Raw genomic sequence first — 26,972 nt, 5'->3', positions numbered from 1 at the left:
TTCCATTGGCTTCTGACATTCAAACTATCCAAAGTGAGCCGCTTCTCCGGAACATCACGATTTCACAGGCAAACCACGAAACCGTACGGCACTCATCAAGATTGGAAAGAGCGTTACTCTATGTGCTCAGAACGATCAGAAAGGAAATCGTGTTCTACATCACAACCACCACAGCTTTTCACTGCCTGAGATGGTTAAAGATGGCGTGGCTGACGGGGAGCCTAGCTTTAACAGCTGAGCCAACTGAACAACACAAGTCTGAGATGGAAAAAAAAAAGTGCAGGCAGATTTACAAATCCTAAGTGTCTAAATTTAAAAATCTTGTATTCATGGGAGAAATAAGGAATTACTCAATCATACATTTGTTATGAAAAGATATTTGATAAACACAACTTAAATATTAGATTTATTTCCATTCCTTGTCTTCCAATCATTCTCCAGGATTTGTATCTCTGCCACAGCCCCACATTCCTGTAACTGGAAAAGTACAATTTTTACTATAAAGAATTTATGAAGCGGATTTGATCCACCGTACAAGGAGGAGAAAGAGGAACAAGAGGAAGGCACGGAGGAGGAGGCAGCAAAAACGCCATCATGGTTTATGAGCAAGCAAGACTACAAAGAACTTTAGAAAGGCCTGCACTAAAGACCAATATAATCAATAGTTATGTCTTAAGAAATAAAACATCAGATTGGGCTGTTAGAAAAACTAATGGTGCATTTAGTCTACTCACTAGGCCAGGAATTACTTGAGCTGAGGAAGAAATTTTCAATAATTTTCTATTTGATGGATTTTCCTGAAAGCTGGAAAACTGTCCTCGCTAGAGTCAGGAGATGTTTCAACAAGTCTCCATAGAGTGATGTTGAGCACACGCTTCAGTCTCCAGGTGATGCCCTGTGACTGTCCCAGATACACTCTCTCGGGGACCATCCAGAAGAGGAGTCTTCCCCACATACTCATGTCCTTGTCTTCTACTGTGAACTCATTCAGTTAAGTCATGTATGTCATTTATACACCAAGACAGGGCAAATATTAACCATTTTTTATAGATTAACTTTTGAACTTTCTCTGTCGAATTTGAAGACTGTATGAACACTTTGAATTCTGTTTGTCATATCTCTAAAGCAGATAGAACAAAAACAGACACATGTACACAGTTATATGACATGGCCACCTACAGATATTCTAAGGAACTGCCCCTGTTGATGGACACAACTGTCTGGGTGATGTATGTATAACGAGTTCAGATATGGAAGAATGCCCAGTCGTCACTCAAATATTTCCCTCCCTGGTAATTCATTTGAGAAGTATTTAATGTATACTTACAAGATCCTGGGCACCACAGGCAGCATCAAGCTGTAAATATTTAAAGCAGTGATCCTCGGCCTTCCTAATGCTGTGACCCTTTAATACAGTTCCTCATGTTACAGTGACATCCAATCATAAAATTATTTCATTGCTACTTCATAACTATAATTTACTAATTATGAATTGTAATGTAAATATCTGATATGCAGAATATCTGACATTTGATCCCCTAAAGGGGCCATGACCTCAGATTGAGAACCACTGATTAAAAGAGAAGCAATGGACAGAGCTTCAATAGTTCGGGGTTCAGCAGAGGCCAATACTGGCACAGATACAATGCAAGTGCTCGTGTCCAGACAGCGTAGCTCTTTCCTTCATCCCTGCACCTTGAAGGCACCAATATCTCTGTCCTGAATGACCATGACCCTTCCCAGATGCCCCTCCATTTCCTAAAATCCACCTCTTCAACGGCAAGCAGGGCCTTGGGAAATGTGCTCCCGTTTCAGCCTCCACACACTACCAGCCAGTGGATCTCATCACACTCTGAGGGCAAAACTAGAGGACTTGACAAAAGCCCTGCAAGGCCTCATGCCTTCCTGTGCTGTGGCCTAGATAGATGAGCAGGATCGCAAACCGGCAGGCCAATGTGTGTCTCACTCCAGCATTACCTTAGAGTTATACTGTAGGGCCTCATATGCAGGAAGCTCTGTTTCACAGGCCCCTCTTCCTTCCACATACATGTAAACACAGAACCTGAGCCCTGGTAGAATGACCTGTCTCCTTCTGAGGCACAGCACATAAAGGCTGAAAAGCTCTGCTGCAAAGCTTCCTTTTCAGTCGTGGTCCTGTTTGCCACTCACAATGCTCTAATGACGAAGCTCTCTGTGGTCCTTTTGAGAAGCCCGGCTTTTCGCACCTTATGCTCTTCTTACAATGTCCCTTCCTAAGAGTTTCTGTCCTTGTCCTCACAGATCACTGCTCTAAAACCCAGCATGCAACATTCCATGAAAGATATCATCTCGTATTCTTATCCTCTCTCGCCCTCCTTTCCTCTCTTTCCCCTCTCTCCCTCACTTCTTCTCTCCCTCTTTCCCCTTCCCTCCTCTCCTCTCCCCATCCTTTCCTTTCTTTCCCCTCTCTCCCTAACTTCCTCTCTCTCCCTCTTTCCCCTTCCCTCCTCTCCTCTCCCCATCCTTTCCTTTCTTTCCCCTCTCTCCCTAACTTCCTCTCTCTCCCTCTTTCCCCTTCCTTCCTCTCCTCTCCCCATCCCAATGCATGGGAGTCTGTTCTGGTTCCTCTAGCATCTGCAAAGTGCCAACCACCACTAGGCACTTCATTACGATGCACTGAAAGAAAGAACAAATGATAGAGATAGCTCTAACTTCCTTTTTGACTTTTAGATATTAGGCAATAAAGATCTTAAGCCATTTTTAGACAGCCCTTTGTCTTTTGTCACACAATGGATGTGTGGATGAATACACAGAAAGACAGATGAGAAAGAAGCGATATACTTTTGTAAGGAGATTTTAGCCTTATCTCTGTGTATAAACACACACATTTTATGAGTATGTTTCTCTATGAATTATCTAAGTTGGATTATTTTTTAAAATTCAATTTGTTTAAAGCAAAACGTCTTAGTATAAAATGAGAGAGACTGCAAGCATCAGAAGAAAGTCTCCTTGGTTGATTCTAAGAGAAAAAGGGCCAACCTGACCTCCAGTGGTGAGTCTAGGGATTGCTTCCAAAATAAAAACAGTCCCTATCAAACAGAAAACCACATTTGTCAGTTAAGATTATTTACTCTGTACGTTAATAACAGATTAAAAAATGTAAGCAAAATTGATGGAACAGTATCAACATATACACCAGCTTCCACAGACAGAATAAGAAATTCTCATCCATTTATGGAAATCAGAGACATATATATCAAATGACATTTTAGGAAACTTTTCTTCATAACAACCCATGATCCTGGAATTCAGGGAGGACTTGTACTGATGGTACGTGAAGGGGCACCAATAACTTAGTACAAATCTCCGTGCTACGGGGAACTAAGAAACATAATCTTCATTCTACCTTGCCCCTCCCCCCCGTCCATGGGCACAACATGACAACATGTGAATTGTAGGAGGCAAACGCTCAGGCTGAGGTTCCCTGAATGTAAGATGTGCCAGGGACTGCCTACTTCACAGCCTCCATCAGAACTCAACTCCAGGCCCACCCACGGTGTTCTAAGGAGCCGAAGGGTCTCGTTCTCAACATCGGCAGACCAGCAAATGCATAGGATTTAATTCCACTCAACTATGGAAAGATGGATTAAACTAGTCCCTAAGGGATTCTCTTTCTTCCTTTATTGGCATCTTAGTTACGCTGATATGAACACTTGGGGGAATACCAGGAAAGTTTTACAAAATGTCATGTTTCACATTTGTGGCAGTTTTGTGTAATGTCCAAATGGCTCCCTTGACCTCACGGAAATTATGATTTAAATGAACCGTGTTGATTAAGACAAATATACAAATGAATAGGTCTCGGATTAACATTTTTGTGAGCTGAGCTGTATCAGCTCACGTGTAGTGTGCACTCAGTTTGTTCCAACAGCAAGGTGCAAACCATTAGAAGGGACCAAGGAAGAGGGCCAGGAATGGAAAAGTAAGAACGCCCACAAGTTTCTCTTCATGGAGGCCACCATGAATGGTAATTCAGTTCTCTGGGGGACAAGGTACAACCTAAGTTAATTTTCCACTTGGCAGCTCTCCCTGGACCGTTTTTGCTTGTGGGAGTGACCATAAATGTGACTGCATTGTGCAATGAGCGGAGCCTGCCAGAGGCCAGTGCTCAGTGATGCTTCTCCTCACTTAGGAATGGAGCGGAGCGCGTGATGAATGGAGCCAACCAAAAAAACGCTTCCCGTAAAGGGAAGGTCAAGTGCTGGCGGGTCCATTTCCTCGTATCCCACAACCCAAAGAATAGCAGCTCAGAGCAGACCAAACAGCCTGTCATTCCTTGGACCGTTCCAAACTGCGTAAAGTGCTGGCCCTACACGTGACTGCTAAACTATCCAGCTCCCTGCTGGCTGCTAAGGCAATGGCTTTTACTTTTACTCTTTCACCTTGAAAATGGAAGCAATCGAGATCCAAAGAAGTCTTTCCGCCCCACATTCACACTTCCTCCTGACGCTGAGGAGAAAACGGGGCCTCCCTAAGATGTTTTCCTGACAGTTTTAGGCGCTGCTTCCTTCTGAGATTGGCGTACCTGATGAGTCTCCGCTTAGGGTGCGGCTGGGACCCCATCACACATCTCGCCACAGGCCACTGAGAGTGGTTCATGGGCTAACAAGAACAACATCTAGAAGGGGCTAAAAGGCTTTTGCTTCTTTTAAAGGGACAGGGCAGGTAGGGATTTAGAGGTTCTGAATTAGACAACCCCCTACTGGGATGTGATGGATACATCAAACTTTTCTAAAGTTGGCATTCAAAGATTCTCCTAGGGATAATGTGGTCTGATTCTTCATTTGAGATGTTGGGAAGATAAGCCCAAAGTGTTTCTTCAAGTTCGTGATATTCACAGTGACTAATGGACCAGAATCCAGAAGTCTAATGTTCTTTGAATGAATGCTATATTGCTTAGTGGAATGAGGGACGCTTTCAAATCAGCCCTACCTTGCTGGATTCAACTCAGGGTCTTTCTTTACTAGTTTAGAACTCCTGACAAGTCACAACCATTACAGGTTTTATGTTGGACACATGACAGGGACTTGACTAACGTTGGGTACATTTATTTCCATGCATAAATTATAGGAAATATTTGTACGTAACCTGTGGACCAAGAACTTTTTTAGGGTACTTAGAAAGCTTCAAATGTCAACCCGATGCACCCTAGAGCAGCGGATCTCAACTTTATACTGCTGCAACCCTTTAATATAGTTCCTCATGCTGTGGTGACCCCCCAACCATAAAATTATTCCATTGCAGCTGCTACTTCATAACGGTAGTTCTGCTGCTGTTATGGATGACAATGTAAATATCTGGTATGCAGGATATTTCACCGCCCACGGGTTGAGAACTGCTGCTCTACAGTCTCCAGGGAAGGAAGTCTCAAATGAGGGAAAGAACAGATCGGAGTGGCCTGTGGGCAGGCCTGTTTGATTGCCGACTGAAATGGGAGGGTATAACCCACAGTGGGCGGAACCATTCCCTGAGTAATAAGGAAGCTGTCTAGGCATGAGCTTAAGAGAGAGAAAATGAGAAGGCTCCTCGGTGATTTGTTTCTAGTTACTGATTGAGCTTCTGTTCTGACTTTTGTTGGACATGGACTTTGACCTGACAATGTAAGAAGAAAAAAGAAAAAAAAAGGTTTCCTTCTCAAAATTGCTTTTGGACAGAGTGGTTTATCACAGCAACAGAGATAGTTGGGTCGGCTCTGTATTAGACAGAGAGGAAAACAAAAATCATCTGCCCCCGAGATGCCTTGAGTAAGCGGACAAGAGGCCAGAGTCTTGCAGCAGAAATGTGAGAAAAATCCTCTAAAAAACTTGAGTGGAATTCAGAAAGCAACTTCTGCATGGAGATAATAAATTATATGACAACACAGCATGGAGATCAGAAGAGAAAGTCTCTCATGGGATTCAGACTTCTGTAGCTCTTCTCCAACACGGCAAACCTGCACCAAACGAACAAGTAGCTATTTCTCAAACTGAACTGACTAGAAACCACAAACCTTTCTGGCAGAGTATTTCAGAGAGCTGCTGTTCTATGGAACCAGCTTTACGGCTTGTTAAAATGCATGTGAGCGTAATGAGAATATTGACACTAGTTAAGAGGTTTCTGAATGTGCAATGACCAAAAGTTAATTAAAACCAACTCTGCCAGCCCCGTTTGAAAACCATGCACGCGCTCACTTCCCATCGCATATGTCATCATGTCGCGTAATCCCCGTGAATGTTCCCAGAGGCAGTCAGCTCAGGGAAAACAATGACACATTATGAACCATACTGTTTTTACTGCACCAATAGCTTTCCACTCTTATAGAAGCCATGACCTAGTATAGGAAACACATCTTTAATATTTTCCTCTCATCATTTCTTAGCACATGATATCTAAAATTAATTCTCTTTTGACTGGTCAGTGTTATAATGTCTAGCTTTAATGTTTAAGTTCCTGAATTAAGTTTCATAAAAAAAAAAAAATCAAATGAATTTTGGCTTGGGATTAGAACAGAACTTCCAATGACTTCTGAAATGGCCCTAAATATACTTTTTCCATTTTGTATTTATGCAATGTGGTAATCTCAGCATTGCTTATTATAATCAATAATCTAACTACCAATAAAACCTAAAAATTGAAGATGTTCTACATACTTCAGAATCAAATATTCAGCCAAAATTTAATTCTTTAAATTAAATTTAAATTTAATTTAAAATTAAATACATCAATCTCATTTTATATATCCCTAAATCCTCATGTATTCACCTTAATTTTTTATTGTCAACTTGATACAACCTAGAGTCACCTGGAAAAAGGAAACCTCAATTGAAGAATTAGGTTGGCCTTTGGGCATGTCTAGGGAACATTGTGTTGCTTGTTAATTGACACAGAAAGGTCTAGCCCACTGTGCGCAGCACCATCCCTAGGCAGGTGAGCCTGGACTTTATAAGAAAGAGTGAGGGAGAAAACAAGAAATCAACATTCCTCTACTGTTTCCACTTCCTTCTGTCCTGACTTCCTTCTGTGATGGACTGTGACCTGAGAGTACAAGCCAAATAAACGTGTCCTGGCCCTCAGCCCCTCCTACCGACCCCACCCGGCCAAATTGCTTTGGTCATGGATGTTATGGCAGCAACAGGAAAGTAACTTAGAACAACAGGACTGCATGAAAATATTCTAGGATGAAATGAGGCCATGAGTACAGAAAGTGAAGAAGCTACAGTTCAGGCCATCCTGGTATTGGGCTCTAGGGAATGGGAATGGACTGAAAGCATGGTTAAGGTACACTCAAAGAGTAAGTGAAATGTACCAAAGAAATACTCATAGCGACAACAACAAGAAAACTCAAAAAGCACTCTAAGCTCAATTTGTCTATTATTAAGAGACTGAACCCAAGGAAGATGGACAAGAAGCAGCTGTGCTATAGAACCAGCACCATCAGGGTGTATCCTGCTCAACATCCCTTGAGCGGAGTGGTGATATTAGCTGCACCACTAACACGATCAATAACGTACAGTGACGAGACCGAGCAAACTAAGTCTCAGAGAAGTTACCTATTTCTTATGGTCATTGTGCAAGAAACTGATGCCAAAGAGAACCAAGTTCTCCTACACTACCAATCTAATGCAAACTAACACCTCTCCTGGTCCTTAAGCAGTGATAAGACATAGATCAGCTATGAAAGAGCTTGCAATGGTGATTTTCAAATTCTAGCTCCTAAGCAACCTCAAAGAAGTAACTATTGTACTGGAAGATGATGAGTTGTATCAATGGCCTGAAGAGTTCTGAGCTGTTTCTACATAATGATTGTGAACTTGCTAAGCAATGCTTCCTTCAAACCCTACACAGAAGCTTCTCAGGCAAGAAGCTCTAAGGAAATCCCAAAGGGAATGTTCTGTCTCTCCTTAAAGAAAACAAAAATCATAAGATTATAAAAACTTGAACTAGACAAAAATGAGTATCGTGAAGATGGGATATACTAAAAGAAAAACATACTGAGGAGGGGGATATAAGAAAGAACTTTCCTATGATAAAATTGTAAATTATTTAAAATAATGACATTATGGAAAATATCTGAGCTGTCACAACTTCCTTCCCTGGTCATTTGAAATGTCAGTCACATGTCTGCATTTGCACAGTAGTGAACAAGCACAAGGCAGCAATATCTGATTCATTCAAGACATCAATAAAAAAAACTTTATGTGTGTAAGAGTCCACATTTGAAAAGCTAGTCTGAGAACCAAACCTAGTTCTCATGCTACTCAATGACTGCCAGGAGCTAGCGAATGAGGCTAAAAGCTCAGTGCTCCTTCACCCATTGGCCTTCATGTGACCAGCTGCAAAGGCTGATCTCCCAACAGAGTATTCTATATAGTTTCCATTGCTGGAGGGAGAAGTGGCCAACTGATCCAAACCAGCACAGAAAGGCAGGCTTAGGAAGTCCTGAAACACCTGACTTCTCCATGCCCTGTCGATGAAAAAGAAAGTGTAACTGAAGGCTGCTGGGACATCATACATAAAGACATGAGCATCAAAGCACTGGTCTTCCTGGCCATTGCCTTCCGTCAGTCCAGTGGAAGGATGCCATAGGTAGGGGTGATATTCAGAGAGAATCCACAACTATAGCCATGCTGGGTTTTGGTCTGTATGTTACAAATAGCATCTACTCTGACTGGTTGCTACTGTTGCCAAACTATTCATCTCATTGTGTCTGCATTATCGTTCAGAAACAGGGGCTAGTTAAAGCACACAGGAGTCAAGTAGGTGAACCACACAGGGCAGACAGTGGTGGACAGAAAAGTACATGTGAAGTGGACACCAGCTACCATGTTGAACAGTTTGAAGCTACATGGAACAACACGAATGCCAAATTTTCTAATGTATTTAAACAAAATGCTAGAACTCTATTTCTTACACACAAACCACTACATTTAAAATGTGTATTCCTATTTCAAATCTTTAAAGTACTATATTTGAAACAAAATGTTTCTTGGGGGCAGACCACAGACCACTGGCTGTCTGCCTGGGACTACAGCATGTTTCAAGAAATAATTAGCTGTAGAAACTGGGCCTGATGCCCATATAGCAGTAGAATGCCACAGGGTTTCTGCAACTTGCATAAACAATATATTTGGGACATAAAAAAATATTAACTTCACCAATAGCATCAAAAGAACATATGATGATTTAAAAAATTAACTCCAAAATCTCTAAAGTATAATTATGGAAATTTCTTAATATCTAGTAATGATAATCATATCCTAATCTAACTCATATCTTAAACAGGAATTAGTGTAATGGTCTGTCCTGTCCCTTTAAGAGATAAACACTGCCCACTCCATCCCACCATCCACCTCCGAGGGAGGCAGATCTTCCTTCTGTTTCCAGTCTGAGCTCCTTCCTTATCCATCTCGACTTCTCTCCTCTCCCACCTCTGTTTCTTTCCCCTTCTCCTTTCCCTCTCTTTCTCCTTCCCTTCCATAACCACTAAATAAATATCTAACCTCACTCTGCATGGTGTGCATTGGTCTCTCAGCCACCATGCGGCTCCCTGCCTAGGACTTGCTGGCACTCATGCTCATGGCCAATGGCCACTAGGGGGCTCCCTGCCTGGGACTGGCTGCCTTTGTGGCCCGCCATGGTCTTGGGACCCACTGTTCACTGCAGCCACTTGGGGAACAGCACCATTTTATTTAAACCATAACATTGGTGCCATGATGCAGAAGTAGAAGGAAGATCCTAAAAGCAAAAGATCAGCTTGCCTTGGTGAACAGTGGAGAGAGTGGGCGGGGCTTACTCTTAAAGGACAGGACAGACCATTACATTCAGCTTCCTGGACATTTCTTCCCTGTCATTTGATCTTTGCTTTCCCATCTCTAGTTGTTACTTTGGATGTCCAGTGTTTCCTCAAAGCCCATATGTTATAAGGTTGGTCCCCAACCTATAGGAAAAAGGTATCTGACAGGACCTTCAGGAAGAAGAACCTAGTGGGAGAAAGTGAGGACACTAGGGGCTATGCCTTTAAAAAAAAAAACAGTAGGATCCTGGGCTCTTCCTGTCTCTCTGTTTCACACACTCAGTGAAGTTAACAGGCCTTTTCTGCCATGCACACCCACCACAAGTCAAAGGGAACAGGGGCAAATGACCATGGACTGAAACCATGAGGCAAAAAAAAAACCTTTCTCTGCTTTGGCTCTATTATGTTGAGTGTTTGCTATAGCGTTGGCATGCTGACTAACATACCAAGCCTTTCTTCATTTGAGAGGTAGGATCAAAGGATTTTCTCAGCATAATATACTTGTAATATGCTTATCTCAGTGCCCACTTGAGCAATAACTCAAAAGCTAAGCATTTCCCTCTAGTGTGAGTATTATTTAATTGGCTCCTCACAGTGCTGATTTATAAGTGGGGAAACGAATGACTCTGACAACTTCACTGTTAATAAACCTGTCTGTGGAATCACTTCTGTACCTACCTGTCTCTTAATCACGCTTTAAATATCCACCGTCAACTTCAGATCCTCTTGGACAGCTCAGAACCCTTTCCATCCCCCATTTCACACCCAAGGGAATGACAGCCTCCATCTGTCCTTTCACCCTGGAGTGAGATGCACTTCTCCACTTTGTTTCATTGTTAAATTAACTTATTCCCTCTACCAAACCATGTGTATCAGTGTGAATGGGTGTGACACTGGCTACTTATGTATTTGGCTATTTGCAATGAGTGCTTATATAATCAAAAATAGTGTCTCACCTTCTCTTTTGAATGACTTGCTTTCTTCACATTTATTTATTTACTGTTTCATGTGAGTGTGGGTGTGGGTGGGTGGGTGGATGTACCCATGAACATACACACATGTACTCATGCTATAGCATGCGTGTGAAGATCAGAGGACAACATATATGAGTCACTTTTCTCTTTCTACCATGTGGGCCCCGGGGATTGAACCAGGTGACTACTTGGTGGCCACTCAGCTACCTTACTAACCCTTCAACTGTATTTGAAAACATACTACAGAAAACTGAAAGGAGGAACTTATGCGAATCTAATAAACAAATATACAGTTAATAAACAAAATATACAAGGAATGCAGATGACATCATACAGGAAAACAAGCTGATTTTAAAAGGAGCAAGGAAGGAGTAGCAATTTCTGAAAAGTATACATAAAATGCCATCAAGTATATGGAAATTCGTTCAGCATCACTATCACGGAAACACAAATTAAAATGGGATATGGCTTCCCACTTGTCCTAATGGCTACTACCAAAATAGATGAGGATAACAAGTACTGGCAAGGGCATGGTGACCAGAGAGCCATTAATTCCTTCCATGGGAATGTAAACTAGTAGAGTTATTAAAAACTGAACCACCCTATGAAGGAATAGCTCCATTACTATGTATGTTCCAAAAGGAAGCTATAGCTGCAGTCCTATGCTAGCTACAACATGAATCACAAATGGCAAGATATAGAATCAATCTGAGTATGTGTAAAAGAACGAAAGGATAAAAAATGTGGAGTATGCATCTATATGATGGAATATTATTCAGCCTTAAAAAAGAAAATCCTGTCATTTTTAGTAATATGGATGAACCTGAAAGATGCTAAAGAACATAAACTGGGCACAGATATATAAATACTATGTGATCTCCTTATATGTTTGATTTAAGAAAGTTGAATTCACAAAAACAAAATTATGGCTTCAAGGGTGGGGGATGATAGGTAGGGAAATAATTAAGGAGAGGTTGATCAAAGGACACGAAATTTCAGTAAGATAGGAGAAGGGAATTGAAGTGATTCGTTGCAGTGGCCATGCTAGTAGCAAGTATTACATACCTAAACACACTGCTAATGGCCTGGAGTCTACTTACTAAAACTCAGTTAAGTATATGGCATAATGCTTTTATTAATGAGTCCCAGTCTGCTACAAAGTATGATATTCTAAAACATGTTGCACACCATAAATCATATCCAACTCCTATTTGTCAACAAAAATGAAATGAAGAGGGAGAATATCTGATCGATAAATTCATTGAAGTAGCATATTTATAATTAAACTCAGTGTAGTCACTCCAGAATGCATACTGTCTCCAAACAAGCCATGTGCTATAATTTAGAATCTCTAGTTGTCAACAAAATTTAAAAGGCAGAATATTTTAGCCACAAACTGATTAAAGTGGCAAATAATGAGCTCATGTTAAGGGAACAGGAGTTTCATTTTTAAAAGGCCACTATTCTTGACAATACATGTGGCTTACCTCACCCACTCCTAATCTAGACTCAAGATATGATTCACCATCCAGCGGCTTTAAACTAAGACTCTAAACTTCCTGCCATATGCCCTGTAAGCCAACACCACATCTAGAGACTGACAATGATGCTATAGCAAACAGAGGAGGACCCGCTGGCACCTTCCTGCACGCCCCGAGGACACAGAATGACTCAGCACACTCTTCCTCTGCATTAAATCATACCCCAGGGAGGAGCTAAGAGGCACACAGAGGGCTGAGTGGAACAGAAATGAATTACAGGGTGTATAGCACCATCCAGTTTTTTTTAAAAAATACTTGCCCTGAACAGTAAAAATATCAATACTCTTGTCTTTCCTGATTTAAAAACACAGAATCACTCTTCCGGCCAAAGCCCAAGGCATTTATGGTGATTTTTTTCCAACTTTAGAAAACAGGGTTTATTAAGTACTGTATCCAAGGCTTTCATCCCAGAATAAGGTTGGTGCCCACTGGTAGCTGGGAGCTGCAGAAGAAACCTAGTTAGATGCTCCCCACTAAGAAAAACGTTTACTTCACTTAATGCCCACTGGCAGCTGCAGCTGCTATCGAGTTAAATACTCCCCGCACGAGAGGAATACTTACTTCAGCACGTGAGAAAAATAACCATCAGAAAGCCAGATGAGTAGAATAAAAGAAATATACCTGCAGGTTTTCGATTTCTTCTTTGTGCTCCCTCTTCAGATGTAAGATAGCAGCCTGGTATTCTGGAAGATCACAAGAGAAGCCAGTTACAAAGGAGTATGAAATGAGTCAGAAACTTCAAGGGCGCATCACCTGAATCCCTGCTGGCAGCCACCCTCCCAACAGCCAAAGAAAAGATGCCCCATCACGTGTGGAAAGGAAGGAAAGCTGTTAGACCTCGTGTCCAGATGGCCAGGATTGGGGTGAAAGGGGATTCCTTCCTTTCAATACAGCCTGGATCATGAAGAGTGCCAAATTAAGCAGCCAGGGTAGGGTTAAAAAGAGAAGAGGCATGTGAACGAGTGCCAGAGAAAGAACGGGTCAGGTGTTTGTCTTCAAGGAGCTGAGAGTTCGTGCCCCCCAGAGAACAACACAGATGTGCTGAGGGAGGTTATAAAAAGAGACTTTCTATCTGAGATCACAGAACTCTATTTTTAACTCTGTTTAAAAAAAAAAGAGAGAGAGAGAGAAAGAGAGAAGAAAAAGACACGAATGAATAAAGGCTGTTTGTAGTCTCTTAATCAACCAAGAAGCCAAGACTGTCAATTGAAGGAGCGATTCTTTGGAGAACTGAGGCCGAAAGAGGGACAAAAATTAATTAATACTTCGCTTTTTATCTGAATATAATGACATGTCTCCCAGAAATATGACCCAGCGTACACGGGAGCTGCAGCCAGATATTAAAGCTACCATCCCACTACCTGAGCTAGAAGTGCAGGAGACAGCTCTACTTTCAGAAGAACAGCTAAAGGGCACAGAACTACACAGAACTACAGTTCATGCTGGAGAGATCTACAGAGCCAAATGCTGTGGCCACAGACTTCTGTGGGACACACTAGCTCTTTACAAATGTGTTCACTGTCGCAAGTCTGTACTGCAAGAGACAGACTATTCCTCTAAGCTGGGGTTCCAAGTCAAAAGCGGGTGAGGAAAGTCTGTAGTAAGCCCCACCTGGAGAAGAGCTCAGCTGTTAAGGGCTATGAGTAACCACACTGCATCCCTGTGGGGATTCTGCTCCAATGGCAATTCTGTGGGTTCTCTATCTATACCACACCAAAGAGCACACCACTTGTTGCTATCCCCAACAAGCACTGCTATAATCAGGACCGCCACCATCTTTCCAGTACCCTACACCTCCTTCCCAGAGGGTGCCTTGTTCCTCTCTTCCCAACGTAAACACTGAGTCTCCTCACAACAGTATGAACGCTCTACTAAAGACATGGACCAGAGTGTATGCCATCCCTGGCTTTCCATGGAACTTGGAATGAAGACCTGTAAAGGCTGGGGAGGTGGCTCCATGGCTAAAGTGCTTTCTGCACAAGCATGGAAGTTGAGTTCAGACACCCAACACTGAAAATAAAAGTCAGATATGGCAGATGCAACTGCAGCCGAAGAGCTGGGCCAGAGGAAGGAGACAGGTAGAGGTCAGGGGCTCGCTAGCCAGACAGCCTGGCTGAAATAGAAAAGTCTAGGTTCAATGACATGCCCTATCCCCCAAAATGTGATTGAGATTAATTGAAGAAATACCAGATATCAAACTCTTGTGCCTCCACCCCTACCACACAAGTATGGGCAAGCGCACCTATACACATGGGCACACAGGTACAAACACACACACACACAGAGAAAGAGACACACATTCACACACAGAGAGAACACATAGAAGGACACAGACACATATATACACATTCTCTTTCTCTCTCTCTCTCTCTCTCTCACACACACACACACACACACACACACATCAAGGACTTTCAGCTTAAAGGCTTCTTTCTCATGATCTGTTTCCTTTCACCTCATATTACTCCTTCTACTCGCCCATTATATTCCAGGCACACACAATGGCTTTGTATCATCTCTTAAATTTGTCAAATGCTTTTCTAATGGCCTTTGATGTAGAGTTCCAACCTACATGACAATAAATATGAGCCCCGGTCATCCCAATCTTCTATGAAGCAGTCAAAAGAAATCAGTTAATTCAACCATCTTGAGAAGGTGTAATGCCTCTTGGGAAAGCATCTACCTTCCCCTGAACATCTTGTAAACTTATTCGTTTCCTATAAAATGTATCAGTAAGGGTGTGACATATAGAGTTATGATTAATTTACTAACACACTGACAAAAGAGGCCACTGCAAAACTAATGTCCAGCAAAGCCTCATCTGTCTCCTCCTTAAGCAAATGTTTTGGCTAAGCATTTTCCTACCATCGTTACAAGGAGGGAGGAAAGCACACCCTTATGCCAGTAAGAGTAATAAAAGGAAGCCCAGCCTTTACTACTAGGATATTAATTTGAAGACTTCATAAGCCAACAGGACAGTATATACAGGATCCTCATGGGGCTGGCAAGATGGCTCAGTGAATATAGATGCTTGTCAACAAGGATGACAATCTGAACTTGATCCCCAGAGCCTACATAGTGAAAGGAAGGGTGTCTTCTGACCTCCACATATGCACTGAGACATGCCCACTCACACATGTACTACATTTGTTGGTCCAGACTCCAACTCCCAGCCAGGCAAGCACTGACCCCTCCCACAGGGGTCATGTGGGTTTGGGTTTGCTTGTGCGTTCCCTCTGTCTTTTCCCTGCCATGCTCCTGGCCACCTGGGAGTGTGCTGTCTAGTAAATATGTGCATTTGATTTGGCTTACTCTGGTTTGACTGGAGTTCTTTGCACCGGGTGGAGAGGCTTTTCTTAACAGATGGAAGTTAAAATGGTGGCTAGCACACGTGGTTGCCCCAACTCTCAGATCTCCCCTCTCCCAAGTCGCGCCATGCCCGCAGGAAGTGGCCAGACTCGAGCCAACGCCCATTTATCCAAAGAAAGCCTAAAATGTTGGTCATAAATATCACCTCAGCTTCTTGTCACACCCAAAGAGTCTGAAATGATGGTCTGAACTCCAACTCCCAGCCTGCTAAGCGTTGACCCCTCCCACAGGGTATTTAGGGTCACTCCAGAACAAGAACACATGGTTTTGGGTTTGCATGTATGCTCCCTCTGTCTTTCCCCTCCCAGCCACCCGGGAGTGTACCGTCTATTAAACTCAGACATTTGATTTGGTGTAATCTGGTTTAATTGAAGTTCTTTGAGCCAGTGCAGAGGCTTTTCTTAAACATATCAAATATAATTTTAAAAAGTTAAAGAAAGGTTCCCAGATAACCCTGAATCAAAGCTAGGCTGGTTTCCCACGTGCATTATGGGAAGCAACGCTTTGTGCTGCAGTTTTTGATTTGAAAACATCTTAGAGGGGCTTGGGGAATAGTCTCAGGGGAGACAGTGAGGCAGAGATGTCAAGTACAAGACCAAGGACATTGGCATTAGTTAAGTAGAGAACCTAACCCTGTATTTCTTTCACATGCAACAGATGAACAGATTTTGAATCTCAGGACTTGAAAGTGGCAAAGTGGCAAGTCCCTCTACAGTCACCAGACCCTCAATGAAAGCTAAGACATTAATAAAAATATTTTATATTTTGCACCAAAAGAAGAAACCCAAGATACCCTTTTTTCTTTTTTCTTTTTAAGAATATCTTATATGAAAGACAGAAAACACAAAATCTCCTTGATGGCATAATTCAAAATTCTCGGCAAAACATATATGAGAACTTCCTTCCACAAAAGCTCCAAGCACTTAACACAACTCGTGACTTCCATTGGTGGTTTCCTGACCTGTTTGCAGTAACAAGACATCTTTTCTACAAAGCGTCTGGATTGTGTCTCTAACTTGCCAAGGGCAGAATCAGAAAACACTTGATTAACACTGAAGGCACAGGTCCACCAAGGCTGTGGTCTACAGCTGACCCCACGCGTTTACTGAGTAGATATGAGTCAAGTCTCATTCTTTGAGAGTGTTGGCTTCTGAAACAGATCTGAGCACACACTGCAGACTTCCAAAAAGACCCTATCATATCAAAGCCCATGTGGCAGAGGAGAAACTGAGATGTTCAGGTTGAACAATTTCCCCAAAGTCACAAGCAATAAATGCCAATGACAACATTCAGTCCCAGAGAACTGATGCCATTAACCCGAAGACTGTTTACTTGCTATGGCTCTTGTCCCTTTGGTTGGATAAACATGAAGGACATACAAAACTCGGAATCTTTAAGGTTGCTAGCTTTGTCCAAACACTAGACACATGCAAAGAGCTGAAAATTTTCCATAAGTTGTTAAGAGAGATATTATGCCAGGACTACTCAGCGATCAAGAGCACTAGCTGCTCTTTGAGAGAACCCAGGTTAGATTCTCAGCACCCATATGGTGGTTCACAACCATCTGTAACTCCAGTTCCAGAGAATCCCATGCCCTAATCAGGTCTCTCCTGGTGCCAGGCATACATGTAGTACAAATATACACACAGGAGGGAAAAAAAAAACCCATATACACAACAAAATTTTAAAAGTTTAAAAATTAATAAATTAATTTAAAGGATATCTTATCTATTTTTAATCCCAAGGTTTGAAGAAAAGGGGGGTCCAAGTGAACAGTGTAATGTCTAATGTCTAATAATATCAAGGATTGAGGTAAGGTTCTGTTCATTTTCTCCAGATTTCCAGTCCACTAGCTACAGTTTGTTGTTAAACCTGATTTACTTACCTCACACACTGCCTTAGTTAGGGTTTCTATTACTATGATGAAACACCATGACCAAAAAGCAGGTTGGAGAAGAATTTTATTTGTCTTCCACTTCCATCACTGGAGGAAGTCGGAGCAGGAACTCAAGCAGAGCTGGATCCTAGAGGCAGGAGCTGATGCAGATGCCATGGATGGGTGCCCTTTACTGGCTTGCTTTCTCTGGCTTGCTCAGCCTACCTTCTCATAGAACCCAAGAACACCAGCCCAGGGATGGCCCCATCCACCATGGGCTGGGACCTTCCCCCCTTGATCACTAATGAGAAAATGCCTTACAGCTGGATCTCATGGAGGCATTGCCTCAGTAGAGGGTCCTTCCCCTCTGATGACTGTAGTTTGTGTCAAGTTGACACACAAAACCAGCCACTACACACACACACACACATACACACAGATCTTATGCTTCTCCCACCCTACCCTTTTCTCTCCCCCTCCCATTCCACAACCCCCCCCCACAACATTAAGAAATAAGAAAATTTCTGATGACCTCACTATTGAAAGTCACTGGTGTATTTCTGTTTGGGGATTCTGGCTCACCCTACTTATCCTCCTGTTGGCCTTTCTCACTGTCTCTAGTTTTTACATTTTAAAATTCAACCTTCAGTCTTCAAGGACCAGGATCCTTCCTCTGAGTTTTACTTGAAGAATATTCAGTTGGTGCTTCCGAAGCTGAGCATGTACCACCCACACTATTTAGATGCGCACAGCCTTCTTCCCATGACATATTTGCTGACTGACTTGGAAACTGGACGATGCTACAGAAAGCGACTAAGAATCATGATAAAGAGGAAACGTCTGGGAGCCGCTGCTTTAAGATAAGGTTCATTTATCTTAAGGGAAAAAATAGATTAAGAAATAAGTGAAAATAATAGTAAATATATTATAAATATGTGTCAAAGATAAAGAAATTGAAAACATAAGGAATGGGAGGATATGCTAGTTAATCCTCACAGAAGAACACAAATTCAAATTTACCCAACCATGAGTGGAGGCAGAAATAGTCTCCACTGATCTCAAGAGCAGACAATAAATAATGTTCAGTTAGCCGGGCGGTGGTGGCGCACGCCTTTAATCCCAGCACTGGGGAGGCAGAGGTAGGCGGATCTCTGTGAGTTCGAGACCAGCCTGGTCTACAAGAGCTAGTTCCAGGACAGGCTCCAAAACCACAGAGAAACCCTGTCTCGAACCCCCCCCCACCAAAAAAAATGTTCAGTCATATGAAGCAAACACAAGTCATTTACTCCAAAACCCAAAAATAAAATAAAATTTGAGCTCTTATATTTAGCATACTTAGGCAGACAAAGAATGCAGCCAGGTCTCAGCCAGCCCGTCCTAACTATGCCACCTGGGAAAGAAACAGCTACCTTTGTACCTGCCAGAAACAGTGGGAGAGGAATCAGAAGTCAAGGGAGCCAGTGGGGGGGGGGGTGCAGTGCTGGGGGTGTGGGTAGGGGGTAGGGAGCTGCTACCAGGATATTGAAGGTATGATGCAGGTTCTGCTTGATGGATGGATGGACTTTTTATTATTAACTTATTTTCTGCTGCAGTATATATGGCTGACCCGGAACTTGCCATGTAGACTAGGCTAGACTTGAACTCACACATATCCATTTGCCTCTGCCTCTTTAGTACTCAGATTAAAGGCATACAGCACTATGCCCTGTAAGGTGTTTGTTTGAAGTGCTTGAGAGCATGTGTGTGTGTGCCCGTGCCCGCACACGTGTGTGCATGTGTGTGTGTGTGTGTGTATGTGTGTGTGCATGTGTGCGCGTGCGTGTGTGCATGTGTGTGTGTGGTAAGTTCAGTGTTCATGGATGCTAGAAGAGGATTCCAATCCCCTGGAGCTGGAGTTTTGAGAGGTTGTAAACAACCCAAATGTGGTGCTAGGAGCTGAACTCAAATCCTCTGAGAGAGCTGTAGATACCCTAATACTCTTAACTGTTTTTTTTTTTAAATTTATTTATTTATTAAGGATTTCTGCCTCGTCCCCACAACCGCTTCCCATTTCCCTCCCCCTCCCCCGATCAAGTCCCCCTCCCTCATCTGCTCGAAGAGCAATCAGGGTTCCCTGACCTGTGGGAAGCCCAAGGACTGCCCACCTCTATCCAGGTCTCGTAAGGTGAGCATTCAAACTGCCTAGGCTCCCACAAAGCCAGTACGTGCAGTAGGATCAAAAACCCACTGCAATTGTTCTTGAATTCTCAGTATTCCTCATTGTCCGCTATGTTCAGCTAGTCCGGATTTATCCCATGCTTTTTCAGACCTAGGCCAGCTGGCCTTGTTGAGCCATCTCTCCAGTCCCCTGCTTGACACTTTTGATGTTGGGCTGCTGACAATTCTGAAGTTTCCTTCTTTCCCATCTCCCATATAAGAGCCAATGAGCAAGAAAGTCTTTCAATCTGGCAAGAGTCAGACCACACAAATTACTGCCCATCAGCAGGAACCCTCACCCCGGTCATGCCTCCAAATACTAGGACATCCTAAGCCAATCCCTTCTTATGCTCTTCCTCAAATCATTTTCAAGTCAGCCTTGGAAACTTAACTTGTTTGCCCTGGAAGTCTCAGGATGTACACACACACACACACACACACACACACACACACACACAACCTTTTCAGGTATTCTTGTGTGTGTGCAGTAGGCACAAGGTCTCAGATCTAAATTATGTTAGGGGTTGAAGGTGCTCAGTATCCCTTCAAAGAGAATGAGGCTGTAGAGAGGTTAAGTAAATAATGGGCCAGCTGATTATAATTTTGTGTGTGTACAAAAAGGATGTTAATTTCTGTGTCTAAACAACATAGCACTGGACAACAGATGGGAGAAACACAATAATTCAAAAATTATAATTGCCAGTATCTAACCTTGCCCAAGAACATTTGTGGATTTCTTTAGACAGAAACAAAAGAATTACCAAAACTAAAGGGTGAAGAGAAGCCTCAGCTCTCCAGGCTTAGGGAACCTCATTTATATATTAAAATACTACTTCCCCCAGAGTGATGATATAAGGGGGAGGGGCCTTTGAGTGGGAATTGGGTCATGTGAACAAAACCAACATGAACCAATGAATGGAATTCGTGTCTTTATACAAGAGTCTCCCGCACACAGATCATCCCTTCCACCATGTGGCGACTTGAGAGGCATCTATCCAGCAACAATATCGCCACTGGTGAACCAGGAAATGCACCCTCTCCCAACACTGAGTCTGCTGCCACCCTGAAGTTGGGCTTCCCAGTCATCGACACTAGGAGAAATAGTTTTCTTTTGTTTATAAACTCCCCAGCTTATGGAATTTTGGTTATAGTAGCTTGAACCTACTATATCACACAGCTTCCTCCACTAAGCTGGGCACTGAACTAAGCACTGAGTGTGTATAAAAATGAGCAGAACACATTTCCAAACTCAAAAGGCCTCTCAAGGCTTCTATCTGTGATATTTAAGAAGCTTTCATCACTCTGGTATGACATAATTAAGTCTTTGTGTCTCAAAAGGCCTTATTATATCATATCTGAATGTCTTATTTGCAGACATGGATCGAAGCATTGCTATAATAATACTCATCTACACGTACCCCCTTTCTTTGGGCTATAGAAGATCCCCTTGCTTTCAATTTGATCAAGTGACTTAGCTTGGGCTGGTGGAACACAGGTAGGTATGAGGAAAGAGGACACACATTTGATAGATGACGGCTTCACTTGGGTCGAGTTTCTAGGTAAGAACACACCTTCAATGCTGCATCCTCAGCGTGGGTCTGGAGAGATGTACAGACCCAAACCCTAGGCACAGCAGGCAGGGAAGCCGGCTCGGAAGAGCTCAGTCTAGCTCACCTGATCAACTGATCTTTTTTTTTTTTTTTTTTTTTTTTTTTTTTTTTTTTTTTTTTGGTTTTTCGAGACAGGGTTTCTCTGTGGTTTTGGAGCCTGTCCTGGAACTAGCTCTTGTAGACCAGGCTGGTCTCAAACTCACAGAGATCCACCTGCCTCTGCCTCCCAAGTGCTGGGATTAAAGGCGTGCGCCACCACCGCCCGGCTGATCAACTGATCTTTAAACACAGGTAAAGAAATGTTTGCTACTGGGTGCTGTTGGAGGTTTCACTGAGTTGTCACATAGCATTGCTGCTGCTGGCAATGGTTAATGAATATGTCTGGCAAGGTTCCAGGCAAGTCTACTAGTTAGAGATTAAGAAAACTTGAGAGGATTAGAGACATGAGATGGGGTTTCCCCAAGCAACACAGACTGGTATGTAAAGACGTTAATGGGCCTAAATGAGCATGTATCTACTGCTTCGTACTAAACATCTGGGCAAGGAAGAGTTCTGAGATAATGATGTAAAAACAGATCCAAAGGTCAGTAGTCAGGGTTGTGACTGAACATTAACTGTATCCCACAGGTTTAAGTATTGCTGGAGCACATTGCTGGATGCCTTACCTTGGAGAAAACAGCCATTCCCTCAAACCCTAGCTGCCGTAGACAATCTGCCTTTTCACTTCACCCTCTCACTCCTATTTCCTGTTCCGTTAGGAGGAAGATGCCAAGCAATTTAGAATTCCAGGAATACAAGCATAATAAAGCTTACCTCCTTCTACACTTCTACACACACACCAAGAACAAAATTAAAAACTACTGAAAGTATTTGATTCTGCCGCTAGATGGCAGTCATAATACTACACATTGGAACTACCTACCAAGTACCACTCCTACTCCTTACTGGTGGAATTGGAGGGGTGAGGAATAGGGGACCCGGGAGTGGGAGTGGGACCGGAACCAAAGTTGAGACAACGCCTGTCATGCAGAAAGTTAGAATGGTTATGGTGACTACTTGAGAAGATTCAGAACAAGTGCAGGATTTTTCCAACCACGTCTACAAAAAAAGGCAAGAACAACCGAGTGGGCTTCTGGGTGTTCTAGGCTAGCACCTGACGTCAGTACTGGTATCTCAAATTATAATGCAAGAGACTTCAGTCACAGTTGAGTAGCTAAACCTAACATCCTAGAGAACAGTGGTGTGAAGCAACCGGGTGGTGTCAGGTATCAAGGGCCTCTGGCTCTGAGCTGCGGGAACTTGGTTCCAGAAGGAGTCAGGACCTACACAGCAGTCACCAGGGCTGAGTCCTCTATAGGTCAGGAACCTAAGGCCATGTTCAGAAACCAACTGAGGTGTGCTTCCCCAGGTGGGAAAGGAAAGCGGAGCAAACCATCACCAGGGTGCAGACAGGATTAGGCATGGCATGGATTAAGATCAGACTTTAAATTTCATACCATGTTTGATCGCATGGACTAGTTATGCAGTGTTTGTATTAAAGCTGGTGAGGAACCCCAAAACACCATCCTTATAAGATGTACTGCTAGTCTCTAGGTCTGGCATAGACAAGCGAACTGAGTGCAAAATGCATGATTCCTCAAATCATTCTGTAGATAGGAACCTCCAAGCCAAAACTCTAATCTGAAGCATAAGGAAACCTAACTATCAAGGCAGAGAACTTCAGCAAGAGAAATACTGTATCACCCAACATAAATTTAAATGTAAAACACACTGAAAATGTTTTTTATTATTTTCAGAATCCTTACCAAGTCTAAAATAAGAACAATTATTGTTAACAAAAATGACAATATCACACTTTTAAAATAAGGACAAGGAAACAGTAAGTGATCACAAAGATTTGGCAATCTAAAATTAGACACAGGCATAGAAATAAAAAAAAACACCTCAAGAGCTTTGACATAAACTCTAGTCCAAAAAGCATTTTTTAGTAAAAGATACTGAATAATGAAAAGCTTTACATGCTATAAGAAAAGGAAAATAAGAGTGAACCATAGGGCCGGTGAAGGACTCAGCATAGAAAAGCACTGTGTAGCACAAAGATCTGAGCTCAAATGCCCGGCATTCATATAAAAACAAAACAAACAAACAAACAAAAACCTAGGCAGGCTCACGCCACCTGTACTGCTGCCCTGTGCGGTGAGATAGTAGGCTCACAAAGGTTGCTGACTGCCAGCCTGAATCCCAGGTTCAGTGAGAAAGCCTGTCTCAAGGAAATAAGGTTGAGAGGCACCTGACAGGAGACTTAAAATCATAATTAAAAAGCTCCATCATTGACATAGAGATAGCAAAATAATATATGCAGTGTGCATATGGGTGGAGCTCAGACAGCAACTTGTCTGAGTAGATTTTTTCCCCTTATGGGTCCCAGGCATTGACCTCAGGTTGTCAGCTTGTTGGTAAGTGCATTTGCCCACCAAGCCATCTCATCAAATATTACTTGTGTTTATCAAGAACTTTAGCACATTTCAGACATAATGGTGAAACTTGAGACACAACCACTGATGTAAGATTAATGTGCAGATTTCTACAGTGTATTGAGTTACATACTACTACTGAGAGTCCACGTGATGACTCTATTTAATGTCATGGAACTCTATCAATCAATCATATATTGAATCTGAAAAATAGAATGCTCCATTAGGGAAACATTTGCTGTTCTTTTGAGGACTATATGTGGTTTGTCTGCCATTATGCTTTCTAAATCTGTGTTTGCTCCATAGATTACCGCTGCTCTCTGTCAAGGTCCCAGAGGAGAACTTCCTACACTTTTAGTGTGGAAAGTGATTACTGAATAATAACCAGTCAGGCTCTCAGGAATAACTGACTCTTGATTTGGCACATCATCCCAGTACCCAGCCATATGTGAGGAAAAGAAAGCAGGCATTTACATCATTCCCTCCCCAAGGCTCAGAGAACATTGTGGAGGAGGGGGCTGAACAAATATAAGAACCAAGGAAGGGGTGTAAGGCTGTGTAATTATTTCCTCCTAGTTGAAACATTTCCTTCGGAAGGGAAGAAATAAACTCATGAGACTCAAGAAGTAAAGGAAATTTACAAGTCTCAGAATGAATCATATAAAGGCTGAGGAAGTTCCCGAAACTGACAGGCTTCACAAGGCCCTTCCATTGTGTTGTATAATGACTAAGCCATTTCTGAGGAGACTCAATTCAGTGAGCTGCCTTCAGGTTTTCCAGAACTCTAGGGAGTTATTGACCAATGTGCTGGTTACTTTTTATGTTAACTTGACACAAGATAGAATCATTCTTAGATGTGGGAACATTAGTTTGAAGGAAATAAAATGCTCCCATTAGATTGAAGTATAGACAAGCTTGTGGGGTATTTTTTGATCAATGATTGACAATGAAGGGTCTAGCCCACAGTGGGTGGTGCAACCTCCACATAAAAAAGCAGACCAAGTAAGCCATGGAGAGCAAACCGGTAAGCAGTGTTCCAACATTGAGTTCCTGGCCTGAGTTTCCTTCACAATGGTGATGAACTATCAGCTGCATGCTGGAATCAAAGTTTTCTTCCCAAGGTTGTTTTTGGTCATGGTGTTTATCACACCAACAGAATCCAAATGAAAGCACTAAGACAGGGGTAGGCTTTGCACAATACAGCTGTGTTTGAGTCATCCACGCTCCTAGAAGTAATCCAGACAAACTCAATGGTTCACTAAGAGTAAAATAAGAATGTCTCTCTTCACAATCACCCACGTTTCTCTATATTACACTAGAGTTTTCAAACAGTGAAGTAAAAAATGGATTTGAAATTTTTTTTGAAAGACAAGATATCTTTATAGTTGTATATAAAATATAAAACATATATTGCGGTAGCTTTTGCAAAGAGCTTGGAAGACCCATGCTCTACAGCATCTAGGAATATATGCACAAGTAGATTGCGAATGGCATTCCAGTGAGCCCTGCAAGGTTATGACTACACAAGAAAGGCTGGAATCATTCACCATCTCTAGAGAAAGCAGCAAAGAATTCAGATACAAGGCTTAGCAAAAGGGGCTGCAATACTAGCTTATAAATCTCAGAAATACGAAGAAAGATTTAGCAATATACAGACATTATTCTACCTTTATTTTATATCATTTTGAAATTATTTGTGATTCTCATTCATAAATGAGAATGATGCATTCAAAATTAATATATGTAATACACTTATATATATCCTGAGGAAAGATATAACAGAATAGTCAATGAGAAAAAAGTTGAAAATAACATAAAATGAAGTCACACACTACTAGATCACTGTGTTCTTCATAGTGCAGAGATAAGCATGAGCTGCCTAGATCCAAACTTTAGCAGAAGCTGCTTGCTTTTTCACGTGTGCTTTGACTCAGTTACTGAAAGCCCTTTAATTAAGGCCAACAAAATGTACCTCAGAAGACAGCTGAAGGTCAGTCTCTGGAGAGACAGATGAAAGTCAGCCAATTCTAACTGGAATGAGAGTAGAATTTTCGCTTAAATTAGGCCAGGCAAATACCCAGGAGGCCAAACTACCTGCCCAGGTTTCTAAGGAAGACAAGACACTTGTGCCTCTCACATGGTGGAAAAGTACCCTAAATATAACATGTTGCAGCTGTTCTTAGGATTGTCGCCTGTAGCTGTAAGGTTTAACTGTCATCATCTCTACCACTCAGAATTTAAGAACAGTGTGTGTGTGTGTCTGTGTCTGTTACTTGGGCATTTTTCTTTCAAGCTTCCATCTCTCATTTATAACATCAGAGGCAAGAAAACCTCTAAAACAAATGGGGAAAAAATCAGTCAATATAAGAGTTTAGGGTATAAAATGAAGTATGAAGTAATGGCCTCTCCACAGGAGGACCCACGCACAAAAGAGTTGTATAAATGTTCTGAAATTCTCCTCCGCTGCTATGCCCAAAATTTTGCCAGACATGCAAAATAAAATCAGGGGATGTTCAGTTGTGCCCAGAATGTGGCCTTACAGCAACAACAAATGAGGTCATGGAATAAGTCGAATACAATCCTTGTTTACATATGAAGTACACATTTTGTCTAGCAACTTTACAATTTCCAAGGATTCTTGTTGGAAACCACCTGCAGCAGGCCAGCAATGTATAGAAGCTCAGGACAGTGTGATGTATGAACACAGGTAGGAACCCATCAACTAGATTCTTTTGGAAAGCCAGAAGTTACTGGTTCTACGTATCTCACGTGCCTTTTAAAAAGAATCTAGATTGTGCTTTGCTTGTGATCATTTTTTAGGACTTTTTTTTCTCTCTCTTAGTAACAGGATCTCCCAAAGACAACTGACTTCTTCATGATTGATTCAGTGAGAAATTTTTAGTTTTCCAAGTGAATAAGATAAACAATGAGACCCAAAAATAGAGATACCATGAACACGGGCATACAAAGAGAAAAGCACTCACTGATTCTACTAAAAAATAGTGCAAAATAAAGTGAGCTCAAAGACGCCAATGAGACACGTGGGAAACTCTGACATGCCCAGCTAATTGTGATCTTGCTACAGTGCTATTAACCTCAGAATCAGGAACATAAATGAGAC

At 42.2% G+C, this 26,972-nt stretch overlaps 1 protein-coding gene across 5 annotated transcripts in view; it reads right to left on the bottom strand.

The window, feature by feature from the left end:
• The window catches only part of Fmn1 (formin 1), a 368,593-nt gene that overhangs the window by 201,327 nt on the left and 140,294 nt on the right, over nt 1–26,972 (bottom strand). For all 5 annotated transcript variants that reach the window (XM_041678896.1, XM_041678897.1, XM_041678900.1 and 2 more), the window contains one exon: nt 12,948–13,009. In XM_041678896.1, the coding sequence (XP_041534830.1) occupies nt 12,948–13,009 (62 nt within the window). The remainder of the gene's footprint in view (nt 1–12,947; nt 13,010–26,972) is intronic.

This window comes from Microtus oregoni, unplaced genomic scaffold (genome assembly GCF_018167655.1).
Source record: "Microtus oregoni isolate MIOR12 unplaced genomic scaffold, Mior012 000031F_ref0000149, whole genome shotgun sequence".
Lineage (NCBI taxonomy): Eukaryota > Metazoa > Chordata > Mammalia > Rodentia > Cricetidae > Microtus > Microtus oregoni.
The sequence above is the reverse complement of the archived record's forward strand: the minus strand, read 5'-3'. Positions and strand labels throughout refer to the sequence as shown.